This window comes from Triplophysa rosa, linkage group LG12 (genome assembly GCF_024868665.1).
Source record: "Triplophysa rosa linkage group LG12, Trosa_1v2, whole genome shotgun sequence".
NCBI lineage: Eukaryota > Metazoa > Chordata > Actinopteri > Cypriniformes > Nemacheilidae > Triplophysa > Triplophysa rosa.
The window spans coordinates 16,486,331-16,501,190 of NC_079901.1; the positions used below are offsets into that span (position 1 = coordinate 16,486,331).

The 14,860-nt window shown below is 40.5% G+C and overlaps 1 protein-coding gene across 1 annotated transcript in view; it reads right to left on the reverse strand.

Annotated features, from left to right (window-relative positions):
* hydin (HYDIN axonemal central pair apparatus protein) overlaps positions 1 to 14,860 on the reverse strand; it is a 53,308-nt gene that overhangs the window by 24,054 nt on the left and 14,394 nt on the right. The window contains exons 12-26 of the mRNA XM_057348685.1: positions 14,732 to 14,799; positions 14,391 to 14,626; positions 12,931 to 13,031; positions 12,718 to 12,853; positions 12,092 to 12,256; positions 11,333 to 11,485; positions 7,275 to 7,513; positions 6,902 to 7,160; positions 6,348 to 6,491; positions 4,382 to 4,525; positions 3,859 to 4,172; positions 1,716 to 1,838; positions 619 to 772; positions 277 to 486; positions 33 to 173 (exon numbers count right to left, since the gene is read on the reverse strand). Of these exons, the coding sequence (XP_057204668.1) occupies positions 33 to 173; positions 277 to 486; positions 619 to 772; positions 1,716 to 1,838; positions 3,859 to 4,172; positions 4,382 to 4,525; positions 6,348 to 6,491; positions 6,902 to 7,160; positions 7,275 to 7,513; positions 11,333 to 11,485; positions 12,092 to 12,256; positions 12,718 to 12,853; positions 12,931 to 13,031; positions 14,391 to 14,626; positions 14,732 to 14,799 (2,587 nt within the window). The remainder of the gene's footprint in view (positions 1 to 32; positions 174 to 276; positions 487 to 618; positions 773 to 1,715; positions 1,839 to 3,858; positions 4,173 to 4,381; positions 4,526 to 6,347; positions 6,492 to 6,901; positions 7,161 to 7,274; positions 7,514 to 11,332; positions 11,486 to 12,091; positions 12,257 to 12,717; positions 12,854 to 12,930; positions 13,032 to 14,390; positions 14,627 to 14,731; positions 14,800 to 14,860) is intronic.

A 14,860-nucleotide genomic window follows, 5' to 3' on the forward strand; every position in this document is an offset into this window, starting at 1 on the left:
ATTGTCATTTTAAAACATGGAGAACGTCTCACCTCACTTGGGATGATAAGAGGTTGACCAGGTAAGGGCTGGTCAACAGAGAGCCCCTGTGCACCAGGTAGAACAGAGAAATCAAAGCCAACTTTTCCAGTGTTTTTCAGGGTGATCTCTGCCTCTGCCACATGGTCAAACAACTGCCATTACAGGAAACAAGACAGAAATACTGATGCTGACACAGAACCTTGTATTCATTCAGAGCAAGCAGACACCCATCTAAGTAAATGTTGGTGTATTTACCTGCAAGCCGAAGTCAATGTCATTCGTGTCCAGACTATATGAAACAGAAGAGGCTTGACCCTTGAGTGCGATCTCATAGGTGGGCCCTCCCTCCACCTCACACAATGCCAAAGCATGGGCACTGATGTCAGCATGACCGAGAAACGAGAAGGTCACTAGTTTGGTGTCACCAGGCTGCAGTTCTCCATACAGTGAAGAGATATTGAAGACCTGCCACATAACACAGCAAGATTTAGAGTGAGCTACTGAATTGAAGGAACATGGGCACTCTTACAATGAAAAAAAAAAACACTTATACAGATAATACAGTTTGTCAGACTTCTGGAAAATTGTGAGGTATACCTCCTTCACACCCACACTCGGATGCCCCTTGGCTGTCAGATCAATGGGTGTGGTCCCTAGTTCTGTACTCGCTGATCTTTGTCTCGAGTAAGTCCTGTTCTTCTCCTGTCCATTGGATCCCTTATCCACGCAAGGTCTGATTATGTCGGTTTCCCTGCAAAAATACGAACCATACAATTTTAACAAGGGGCATTCACAAAGCGTCAAATCTCAATAACTCTTACCGTACCTCTCATTTTTTCTTGCAGACCCAAAGGGTCAGACAGCAACTAAATTGGGTCTGTCAAGAGGGTCATTAATTACAGAGAGCAATAAATAATTGAACGGGAGTAGGGAGGAAAAAGTTCACTCAAGAAATCTCAGGCTCTCAAGAAAGATGGAAATGGAAAAGAATACAGCAAAATAATGAGTGTATTGATGGAATTAACGTGTCATAGTACCAGCCTTGCAGCCAAATGAGCACATCCAATCAAAACCTTGTAAGGAAAGGTGGACACAAAGTCGTATTCAAACTACGGTGAGTGTGTATGCCAATAAGCAAAGTCAGCAGGGGGCAGTGTTGTATGTGTAATAAAAAAGGTTAAGGCTCAAATTCATTTTTCTTCCACAAACAGGAAGCGATTGCTCACAACAGATAAGCCACCATCCATATCGAATCTGAAAATGTGCAGCTTTTCTTGATGTTTTTTGTTGTTAGCATTTTTGAGCAAGTAACTCTCATTCTTCAACATCACACTCAAATACAAGCACCAAAATGACACGTTTCACATAGAAACGCAGTGAAGGGAAAGACTGGTGCAGGTGTTCTCAAAGGCAGCCATTCTACTGAAGCCCCTCAAGAGAGATGTTCTGCCAGAAACTCCCGCTAGACGACTCACAACGTCTCACATTTACCTGATCTAACCTAATGATTCTGTGGGAGGCTATGCCTCATCATCTCATTATGAAGCATAGAGGTAACACTCAGGGGTCTGCTAACATGATGAGATCTAGGGTAAACATCTCACTTTATAATTATCCTCATAATTCCTGTTTATTATTAGTGTGGCCTGAGGGAATTGTCAGGCTCTGATCACACGCAAAAGCTGTTCTCGGACCTATTCGGGTCCGTCTTGCCGTCAGCTTCTTTCGTCTCTAACAGCTCCCACCGTGCCTCCTCGCTCTCCTCTCCATTCCCTAGCGAGAATCCTTCGATCCCCCGGCTCTCCACATCAAAAAACCTACCAAAAATGAAGGAAAAAGCAATCAGTCTCATATCAGCCGCAGACATTAAGACCGTCCATCAGCTCAAAATCCGCCATGTGCCAGGAGGCCAATCGGATCAAAGAATAATAGCAGTTTCACCCTTGGTTTAATTACTGATTGGCTTTTAATTAGCAGGCTGGACAATGCAATGTGAAAAGCCTTGCTGTATTGATAGGAAAGGTCATAGTCTTATTGCCTCACGCAGTAAGGAAGTGGATGAATTGCAGCGGCATTCAACTCTGTCGATTTATTCGACGCAAGACACGGCAGCCACTAAACAACAAGTTAAAACGATAAAAACCCAACCCTTAGCCATCGACAGGTAAGCTTCAGAAAGAAACTAAGTGCAAGCCGTTTTTGAATTCTGAATGGGTAAGCTGGGCGGGTGTGAGATATATGGTTCTATCAGGGCTTGTGTCTGGGCTCGTGTAAGCATTCTTAAAGTGATAATTCACCCCAAAATTTAAATTCTGTCATCATTTACGCACCCTCTTGTCTTTTCAAACCTTTATGACTGTCTTTGTTCTGCAGAACACAAAAGAAGATATTTTGAAGAAAGTTGGTAACGGAACAGCACTGGCCCCAATTCACTTCTATTGTATGGACACAAAAGAAATGCATGTGAATGGGTGCCGGTTAACAACATTCTTCAAAATATCTTCTTTTGTGTTCTGCGGAAGAAAGAAAGTCATGCAGGTTTGAAATGACAGCAAAGAGGGTGAGTAAATGATAACAGAATTTAAATTTTGGGGTGAAATATCACTTTAACAACCCTTCTGAATGCAATGTATTGTGCCGATTCCAAAACCATTTATACAATTTTTTTTATGGCTCCACAAGAAAGCACTGAAGCAAGTGATCAAATGTTTGACACAGTGTTCCATTTGACTGTAAATGCTGAACATCCGTTATTTCATTACATCATGTTCCACTATACAATATACCATCAGCACCGAGTGAGCTGTCAACTGCGTCAATCCGTCATACATTATCACAGGTTTATTCAATTATGGTAAGTAATTGCATTTGCTCACACGGCCTGCAGGGCTTGACTGTACATATGTCCATCTTTAATAACAGAGTATTAAATGAAAGCATTGATTGCTTAATCTTTGATGGTTAAGAAGAAAGAATCGTTTCATTCACCCAAAATGCATTTATTTATGATGTTTTCAGGAGAAAAATCGATAGTCCTTGACCATTTTTCTCAAGAAGTTGTTTACGCAGAATTTGAATTGCTAAATATCAGCTTAGGTCCAAACTTGACGTGCCGCTTTTTCTGCGGCTGGCTGCATTAAAAATGCACTGGCTCTGAACTGAAGCACAGCACGGACGGGCCAAGCGCAAAATGCAGAGAGGTGGCTTCGAACATTTTCAGTTCATGGCTATAAACCTGATGAGGTACACTTTATCTAAAACTGACTGCAGAGGAAAAATCTGCCAAACTAATCCTTTCATGCATGAATTACGACAATAGTTTTTATAGGGCATGAAAAACACGACTTTTTACACATATTTTCACTTTTTATTTTCCGCTTCAGTATACATATGATGAGCTGACACTGTTAATGATGATTTACTAGTGTCTCCTGTAGTGGCTGGTGTGCCATCAAATCCCATGCATATGCAAGAAATAGATTTTTGATAGCTATGTCCAATGTACAGTAGTGACCTGGCGTGAAAGGGTTAAACATTCTAAACTAATACATTTCAAGTCTTTTAAAAAATAAATATCTTGTCATATTCAAGATTGATGAGTCAAGCCCAAGTAAACTACTTATAAACACAGCAGCATTGTTAAACCAATGGTTTGGGGCAAGGCTGTTCGCTTTAAAAAAATTGGCATGGGGGAGGTTTTTGGGAAATATTTCTTTTGCAAATCTACCACACTAGTGATTCATAAATGACTCACGACACATTCAAAGTGATTTTTAGTAGACGAAACATCAAGGTTAGATTCACTCTTTGAAGTTCAAATCAATGTGGTGTTCCTACCCAATATGGCATTGGTGTCGGTCTACCAGAAAGCTCCAACGGTAAGAAACGCAGAGCGGGCTGCAGTTGGTCATGGTGAGCTTGCGTCTGGATTTCGTGTAGTTAAGAATGCAGCCGAAGTCAAGAGTGGTGCTGGAGAACTCAAGATTGGGGAAGTGCACCTCACCCCGTAACGCCACCCTGTCCCGTTGCGGGTGGTTGTCGTAACAGAGTTCAAGCACATCCTCAACCACGCGGCTGAAACGGTCCTGCTGAAACATGGGGTTGAAACACACCCATACTTCTTCTTGAGCTCCAACACCCAACCCCAGACCCTACAGAAAGACAAGAATTCAACTATTATACTTGGTTAGGCTTAGATACACGACCCAAATAATAGATGGAAAATGCATATTTCTGTCATTCTGCAAAAAACAGATGCAGAATGACAGAATCAAATAATATAATGTAATATTTCATCCCTTCTTTATGTTATTTTGTAGAAGCAATAAATAACTAATATGTGTTCTGTCAAACTTTTTACCTTTGAGGTTTTAAACAACTCATCTCCCTCATAAGCACACAAGGCGAAGGGCTCACGCAGGGTCAGTTTTAATGAGAGGTTCAGAGAGGACATGTTCTTTAGGACCAGTCTCTGATACAGGGGAACCAGAGACACATCTGCAGCCTGTGGATCAGACAAACACAATAAACATACTGAAAACATAACGGAAATAAAAAAGAAGAGGGGAAAGAAGCAATAATTGTATTATTGTTTTGCATCGCTTAGATTTCCCTATGCGACATGGCTATATATTGCATTTCAATAATAAAGCTAATGTCTAACACTAGTATGCAGTTTGTGCAGTTTGATAATACAGATCTGAACTACTGATTTTGGAAAAACTATAATTTAGACCGCGTTTGTGTATTTGTAACATATTTTTGACATGAGCAAATGTCATTCACTCATATGTTACTACATGAGCACAATTTTTAGGTCAACCATCAACACATTTCCTACAGTGTATTTAAAGCCAATCACTCTTTCTCTCATCCATCCTCACATCCCAAGAGCTTCCCTCTTCCTCCACTTCTCCATCTCTCTCATCTCTCTCTCCACTCGCTCTCTTTAATTGCTTTATTCCTCCAAGCTCCACTAAGGGAGCATTCAGTAAATCTAGCAGCACGTGCTGTCAAAACACAGACGGATGGGACAGAATCAGATAAAAGAATGCCACAGAAATAAATGAGCATTTTTAGTTCTAAGATGCAAAGTGCCTGAAAGCAGCTGTCAGAAGATATAAGAAGTGTGTGGCTGCTCAAAAATCGAGAGAACACAGATTTGACAGGGGTGGGGATGTTGTGTGTGCGGAGAGAGTGAGATAATAAAAGTGAAATAAAGCAGACAGAAAATCATTTTCATTATAATGATGGTTCCCCTTGAGCTCACTGTGCTTATACAGCTTTTTTCAACAGAAAAGAACGTAAGATGCAGGACATCAATGCTGAGCTGTGGGCTCGGTTTGAAACGAATCGGTCATTTCAGCTCACTTACAATCATTGTGCAAATGAGAGGTACATTTGAATAGCTTATTTGAATGAGTCGTACTAACATAACAATTGCACGATTTTTAGATGACAATTTGTCTCAATTTTGTCTTATTGCAGTCAATTGACATGTGCAATAGTTGACGTACAGACAAAACATTAGATGTCTATTTTGCTTACATTGTATCATTTCTAAATTAGGCAGGGGTTGGTTCAGTGGACAGGGGTTGATCAGTGCCTCACACAAGATGAAGTTTTCCTGCACCATTTCTGGCTTCATAAAAAATGAAGAAACTTTTGATAGTGTACATGTTCAGCCACTGAGCTGCAACCCAGCTCTCTAAATGGATGTCTACATACATTTGTGTATACATATTCAATCTAATATTAACCATGTGAATAATTAAACAAATTGTTTGCAAAAGGTGAATTTAAAGAAAATACCAATATTTTGGTCTTTTCTTTTAGCTTTCTGTCTATTTCCTGCTTTCTGCTATTTATTGAACCATATTAAAGGGAAAGTTCACCCAAAAATAAAAAAAAACCTTTTATCATTTACTCCAATGTTGGTAACCAAACAACACTATAACCTGTTTACTTCTATGGACAGAAAACCACTCAGACATTTCTCAAAGTATCTTCATTTGTGTTCCACAGAAGAAAGAGTCATATACAGGTTTTGAACCACATGAGTGTAAATAAATGATGACAGATGATGATACATTTTCCCTATAAATAAAATAAAATAAATGAAACAAATAATTGATTTCAATATCATATTTATGTGACCCGAATAAGCCTTTCGGCATTCAAAAATGATGACAGAATTGTAATGTTTGAAAGACCTATACCCCTTTAGGCTTTAACACAACAAAGTAGGTTATTATGGATGTTGTTATGCAAAGTTGATAGTAGAGAAACATGCATACACACACAAAAATACACAAACAAACACACACCTTTTCTACATAGAAGCTGACTTGCTGGGATGAGATGTCTACAGCTGGGGAGACAAACTGGCATGTGACATCAGCAGTCATGATGACCTCTTTCTCATACTGACGTCCAACTACAGCATGGCACACCAGTTTCTCTCTAACCACCTTCAAAAACACATTACACACACACAAAAAAGAGACTCTGCAGTGTCTGAAACCAAGCACACCGACGGCCATATGCAACGCCACAGAAGTCCAGCGTGGGCTGCACCAGGGGAAGCCTAAATTCACTCGTCACCTTTTCTCATCTCTAACTTACATTAAATCAATAAAGCGTCAAAGAAGCATGCATCGCTGTAATACTCTAGAGAAAACGTCAATATACAGCTCCACTAAAAGAGGATTAGGGGTGTCTTTCAGAACTTAGCTCTGTTGTATTTAAACAAACATGAGCCAAAGAGACACTAAATGGGACAGACACTGACCAATAAAAAGTTGATCATCATGGCAAAGAATAGTCTGGTTATCCATTAATGTAGACAGTGTGTGTAATGTGTAAGTCTTGAGTGAAGTACCTTGGGGATGTCAGAAGAGCCCTCCAGCAGCATATCAGTGGTTTGGCCAGGGGCAAGTGTAAAATGTGCAGGTGATAGCCTGAAGACTGGGGCTTCTTGAACTGAACTCTGCAGACTTTTTATCTTCGTGGTCTTGGGCTTGATGGGCGATACAGGGCTTCTACTGTGGAGCTGTGCAAATCCCTCTGTGATCCATGATAATTTGTGAGTGCGTCGTCCTCGGTTTGTAATTCTAAAGTGATACTGACATGGTCCAGAGCTGAAACACCAAATGATGTGATTATTTAATTAAATCTAAAATTGTGCAAATAATGGACTTAGTCAATAAAATGACTTAAAATTACAGACATATGCATGCGATAGGTTGTTTTACCTAAAGTGGATGCCCAAATCTAAGCTGGGAGCAAATGGTCGGTCAGTGACGATGGTTGTGCCCTTTCCTTTGGCAGATACAGGTATTGCATACGTTTGGCTGTCCTGGATTTCCAGCAGCAGTTCATCCTGGAAGGCCACTGTGTCATAAAGATGCGCTATCACCTTTAAATCCAAACTCTCCTCTGGAGGAATTTCTCCTTCACTGGGTTCCACATGCCAATGAGACTTGTTCTTCACCTACCAAAATACACGAGTTCTCACTTAGCCCCACAAAATCCACACACATAAGGAACGTCAATGGTGTGCTTAAAGCGATAATTCACCATAAAAAAAATCGGTCATCATTTACTCACCCCCGAGTTGTTCCAAATCTGCATAAATGCCTTTGTTCCGATGAACACAGAGAAAGATGGTAGTCAAAAGTGCCCCAGAACTGTTTGCTTTCCTACATTCTTCAAAATATCTTCTTTTGTGTTCAACAGAACAAAGAAATTTATAAAGCAATTTTTCCTACTATGGTAGTCAATGGTGGCCAAGAGCTGTTTAGTTACAAGCATTCTTTCAAATATCTTTCTCTGTGTTCATCACAGCAAGGAAATTTATACAAATTTGGAACAAAAATGAAGACAGAATTTTCCTTTTCGGGTGAACTGTCCCTTTAAGTTGTCATTTGAATTATCTAATATCTATGGGAAATGATCCCCCAATGGGTGAGGAGAAATATTAATGATCATTCCCTCTCAGTTTCACAGTATCTGCTGCCACACACAAGCCATCCGCTCAGCAATATCTTATCTCCGTCTTGTAACTGCACAGGACTGTTTAATGAGCAGCCATGTAGCGATAGCATGTGCATGTGTGCATGTGCCTATATGGATTATCTTTAATCTGGTGAGAAGGAAAGAAAAGTTATTCATTTAAAATAGTCATTTAAAGCGGAAAAAACATGGATTGTGCTTTATCTTTCCTAGAAGTCTAACACCTGGCAAATACCTGCCAACCATCCTCTTTTCTACCCAGATTTCATACATTTTTTTTTTATTCTCTTGTAATATACAGATGAGAAAAAAAAGCAAGCTTGTCTCGCCTACGTATGTGCAAAAGTACACAGCACCCCAGCAACAGCATAACGTGTAATACTGCTTTTCATAACTGTTGGCGGAGGATTAAAATCTATTTGCACACTGCACCAACATGATTGATGTTTTGCGCATTAACTTTTAATTGGGATTTTCCGTCTGAGTTAGTAGAATAGTTGTTGGTGTGTTAAGGAATTCTGATTAATTGTGTTTTATTTATCTTATTTCTAAGAGCATGCCTCATCCTGATGTCGGGGCATAGCTTTTGGCACATTTATCATCTGTCCCCTTTCTCTCTCCATTTAGTTTTCAAGAAATGCTGCGTGAGCACTTCGTAAGTGTACCAAGTAAGTGTACCAACAATGGCCACCTGACTCTATGTTAGCCATTTACTATGTCGGCCTATTAAAAAGAGAAACTAAAGGATGTCAAATACTCATTCAAGTTGAATTATTGTTGTCAGTATTACATTTTAGAAATCATTCTACAAAAATATCTCACCACAGGATGCCGCAATAGACCGAGCAGATGCAGTATTTCAAAGAACAGTGTGAAGCAAACTCCTCACATAGTAAACTTTCAGAACAAACTCCAAACCGATTTGGACTTCATGGACTGATATGGATCTTTTTAAGACTTGCAGGTATGTATGTTTGTGAGATTAGATGCTGGTCAGGAGTCTAGTGCCAGCAGAAGCGTGTATCATGACTACTGATGAAGTACTATCAGCCGCACTCATGTCTCAGAATCACTCAACTGTAAATCACTGCAACGCCACATGAATAATTCGGGGGAAAATATTGACTTAAGGGGTTTGCTAACACAAACGAAGATCCTCTGAAAATATACTTTAATGCATATGCCATGCTGCGATTAAAAGTAAAGATTCGATTAGTTTTAGATTTTATGCTGAAACACTATTTGTTCCACTTTGTTAGTCCCAGGACAAAGCAAGGAAGACTAGGACTTGTGACTCGACATAATCATCACCAACTGGCAGAGGCTGCCCTTGGAGCAGGAAACAGCAGATTCAACACTCAGCAGGAGGACGTGCACTTGAGGAGGCAGAGGGAAGAGAGCGGCCCTATCATCTGAGCTGTGCCTATAGAAGGTCAGCAGGGAGACACGGATCAGTCCGTATAGGTCTCCATTTGAAAGAGAGAGAGAGATAGCAGAGGGGAAGAGAGATAGACGAGCCGGTCGATAGGGAGCTAGATCGAGGTTGGGGCGATTTCCCCTTGAGAGAGGAATCAAGTGAAGAACAAGCCAGCTGAAATTTCAATAATCAGATCAGGCCTGCATTAGAAGGTTTAACACCACTGATTGCTTTGAACCTCATCGTTCTGTAAAGCTTTACAATGGAACCAAAAGCTGGTCTCCTAAAAGAACATCCCTTTTCAAAAAACTACAAATACTAGATACTAGGAACAGATGGATGCTTTACAGAGAAAGAATTTGTTCTGGAGTATTTTAAAGTCATATGGCACTGCTGGCAACATCTGTCTGGCACCCAGCCATGCTATTGAGCTGCTGTAATGGAATTCAGAATCGACTAAAGCTGGAAATGTTTTGTAAAAACTCTGGGCTTATGAAAGTCCGCAGCCTTACAGTAGAAGACAGGATCAGTTTACAAATAAGTGTCAGCTCACAATCTACGAAGGCCTGAATAGCTCTCTTTGGAGAAGTGTGTGTTTGCGCTCGTGTGTGGCATGCGATCCTTTCAGGAGTTAAAGTGAACCGGAAGTTGCGATCGTTTTCCGTTTTTTGACGCATTTCCGAAATGGAATTTTGAATGAGAAAAGTAGTGGGCGTGGCTTTTGTCATTCTCTGCGATTTGATTGGATGTATTAAAACAGCCGTTGTGTTTTGAAATGGAACTGGCAGCAGACTGACAGTTGATGGGGAGGAGTTAACGGATGCTCCGCCCAAGCCGTCTAACACACGTCATTTAAGATGTATAGTCATTACAGGACGATTTTAACTGATGATTATGAGGGCACACGATTTTTAAAAAGAGAATGACCCACATTGATAAACTATATACAAAAAACGCTGCAATATTTCATTAAAAAATAGGCATTGTAATATTTTATTTCACTGGGACTTTAATAAAACAGAATCTAATGCTAAATGTTTCAGTGCTGGGAATCAAGCCAATTCAACATAAAGAGCCACCAGAAGGAAAATAGATAAAAAGAGAATTAGGATTTATAAGTTTCTTGAGAGATGACATCCCACTAGGCAAGAATATTTACAATGCCTCTGGACAGATTTTTCGGTCATAGGAGAGTTGTGGACAACAGATAATACATATTAAAAATATTATATTTTAATGAAATAATATCAAATATATTAATATTAACAAGATGCGCCACTGCCTTTACAATGAATGGCGAGGAATGCGATGCTCAATATGGCCGCTCTAGCGAAGGAAGTACCGCCTTCCAGTAAAACGAGCCAATCGTCAATCAGTAAAGACTGACGATTCTCTGGGGCGGGGCTCTCGCGAGGTGCTTGCCAGCCTGTGCACAGGCGCAGTAGATGAAAGAAAAAGGTGATTTTTAGCACAATTTTAGCTTAGCAAACCAAAGTTATGATACAGTTCATGTCATGTTTAATTATTGATCGGAAATAAGTTGTTTAATTTTAGAAATATATGCCTTTCTCCATTCAAGTAGATTGGACTATGGATTTGCTATGACGTAAATAGCTGCCCAGAGGCATTGCAAAAATGGGCCGAGTGGCACGACTTCCGTAAACGGACTTTGGTAATATTCTACATCAGCAAACAATTATCAACACAATTATCGAATCGTTCAGCTAACTGAATAATTGAATAATTAAGATGCAATACAGAGTGCAATGAGAACAGGCGGATCAGGTGTGGAAACTGGCTTTATAAGGTCTAAAGGGGAAACGGTACTGAAGCTCTTTGTAAAAGGAAAATAAGAGGTCCCTTCTGTCACATAGAACCCACCATTTGAGCGAGAAATCCGGCTGGGATTGGAGAGTTGTTTGACAGCTGTAAAGTCATTGGGACGTCAATCAGCACTGGAATGCAGCCAAAGTTCAGCTTGGCAGAAGTGACGGAAACAGAGGGACCCTGGCCAACACAGGACAGGAGAAGCTCCTACAGAAAGAAGAAGGAAGCGACATATGGGGTTATTGAGGGATGCATTCAAATTTCACCCATTAAATATCATTAAATAACAGAAAATGCTAGGTTAACAGATCTGCAGGATCTAGGATAGGTAGGATCTGTTGACAGAAATGCAATATAATATACATAGCTCATTTTAAGATAATAAAAGGTAAGGTAATAAAAACATAACGCTTCATTATGTAAGGTCTTCATTCAGCTCCAAAAACATGGTTATTTCTATCTATATACACATCTGGTCCCCTTTCATGGAATTCACCATGTTGTTTCTACAGTAGCCCTAAACGGACAAACTGCTCTACAGAGCGCGTTTCATAAATACATGATCTTCTTTGGCAAAGAAGCGAAAAAGTGACAACATCTTAGCCCTGTGTCAGCCGCCGTAGTGCTTCAAAAGGGAGGGGGGAGAGGTGGAGTGAGCCGTTGGTTGCCGTTTGCGACCTCACTGCTAGATGCCGCTAAATTTCATACAATGGGCCTTTAAATTTACTGAGCTTATAGGACGAAGCAACACCAAATAGCATAAACACTAATATTAAAACACATTCCCGATTATAATATGTAACACGCCCTTACCAAAGGTGGATCTTGACGACCTAGTATGGCAATATAAGCTGTCTGCTGCATGCTGCCCACTGCCTTGGCCACAATAACTAATGGCATCTGTACTGTGCTGTGGGGTTGAATGACCCCTCGCAGATGATCACTTGAATATAAAAGACGGGGGTCCTCCTGTTGCAGCTACACAGAGAAACAGAAGCATGCACATTTCTCAATCTCAATTTATTTATAAAGCACAATTAAAAACAATCACAGATTGACCAATGTGCTGTCCAATGTTATAAGTACAAATAAAATAACAACAACAACATACAACAAGAAACATCACATGTCATAAGATGTAGCAAAAATATACGTTTTTAACTTTACTTTAAAAGTGTATCAAGTTTGTGCAGTTCTAATGTGGATAGATAAACTGTTCCAGAGTTTAGGTGCGGCTACAGCAAAAGCGCGATCACCCCTGGATTTTAGTTTGAACAGTTAACAGTCTCTGATTGGCAGATCTAAGACTTCTTCCCGGATGGTGTTCACACAGCAGATCAGAAAGATGAGTGGGGGCAAGACCCCCATTTGTATTATCCAGTCGAACAGCGAAACAAATATCTAGCAATGTAACCCTTTTGTTTGGTTGACAGAATTACCTGTGGCAGAAGCCCATAGCATGCAGGGAGATTGGTGTCATTGATGAGTTTCACTGACTCCTCATATGCACGACCCAGAAAAACATGCTGGAACTGTAGAACCGGGTTCTCGATGGTCACATCAGGCACAATGCATCTACAGAGACATTTAGAGATACGTCAGTTTTGTGCCTGGAGAATATTTCATCTCGCCCTTGAAAGTGGATACTCTACCTGGCTTTAATTGCCAAAGCGAAAACTTCCTCCCCAACACCTTGAACATCCAAAACTAAAGCCAGATTGTAGTCTTGCACGGTGTTGGAGCATAAGGTTAACTGTAAAACACACACAAACACAATGATAGGATACACATATATTACATTATCAACTAATTTGGTTTCACTACTTCATTGTTTAAATGTCCAATGTAAAATTTTTGGGAGGATGTATTGACAGAAATGCAATATAATATACATAACTATGTCTTCAGAGGCATATAAAGCGTTATGTTTTTATTACCTTAGAATGAGCTATTTCTATCTACATACACTGCTGGTCCCCTATCATGGAATGCGCCATGTTGTTTCTACAGTAGCCCTAAAAGGACAAACTGCTCTACAGAGCGTTTCATAAATACGTTATCTCCTTCGGCAAAGAAGCAAAAACATGATGACGTCTTAGCCCTGTGTCAGCCACCGTAGTGCTTTGAAAGAGAGGAGGGGGAGTGAAAAGAGCCAATGGTTCGAAACCTCAACGCTAGATGTCGCTAAATTTCAAACACTGGACCTTTAAATCACGATTATAACAGCAGCACTATAAAAAGATTTAACTGCTGCTTGACTATACATTTCACACCGTTCAAATATCAATACTGCTCTCTCAGCAGTGAATTTAGCTCTATAAAATTGCACATACGGGATCACAGACATCTGTCACAGAGAAAAGTACTGTAGCTGCCTGAGAGGAACGGCGGCGCACCCGCCAGGTGCTGTTCTCTTACAGTATAATAATAATATGTCTACAAGGCTGCTCTCCAGCTGTGCAAAGCATCTGGTAATATTGTCACATTTCACTAATACAACTACCCACAAATCCTAATATGTATTCTTGTGCTGAGGCCTCATTAGAGCAGGGCAAGCCGCACTCGTGTCACAGAGCGAGAGAGGCACATTTGCACATTGACAGGAGACACCCTCATCCACAGGAAGCACAAAGACAGCTGGACACATCCAACAGATTAGGCCCTCTGAAATGCTGACAGCTCCCATTGATGGGAAAAGACCAGCACATGACAGGTACGCAAGGTACCTGGCAACCGGTGAAAAGAAGTATGGGAGAGAAAATCACAGCCTCACAGAGAGAGAGAGAGAGAGAGAAAGAGAGAGGCAGGAGCCGCAATTCTCATTTATCACATTTTCCAATATATTCCACCTCCCATTTTACTATTAATGGAATACCGTTTGAGCTGTCTGATGTTTATTGGGCATAAAGGTCTGCTTTCAAGGGCTACAGTGAAGAGAGATACAGAAACAAAAACTTTCCCTCTCGGTTGTTTAAAACATGGATAGGTCAGAGGGATCGCCTCAAGGGGCCTGTCGAGCGTTTGCATAAGGAAATCAATTCAAATCACTTCGAGGTATTCGATGAGATAATGCTTTGACGACTTTGCTTAGAAATAAAAAGAGCGAACGTACCTGGATGTCAATCTCACTTAAAGCACAAACTGCGCCTGTGGTGAGCGATAAAAGAAACTCTTTATTTTTCTCTCCTGTTTTTTCTCCCAGCGCCCAGTCATTTCTGTTGAGCTGAGCGATTTGATCCGCGCTGGTAATACTGGACTGTCCAGTGCCATCTCCGGGGATGCGAAGCCCAAAGCTCATAGGCACCATTGATGTGTTGCTAAGGCAACATGTCAGCGTTTGAGGAAACCCTTGGGTTAGTGAAAGAAAATTACCGAATACATAATGAACATGCAAAACCACTATTAATAAATGACAAATGGTCCTTATTGATGAAACAATGCAAGTTAATTTACCAACAGACACCTCCCCAAAGTTCAGTTCTGGGACGTTGAAGTGGAATGTAGGGCCAATTAAACACCCCCTGCAACAGATGAAGGCAAATAGAAACTTTTACAAAGCTGCTCGCAGATAATAGGTGAAGG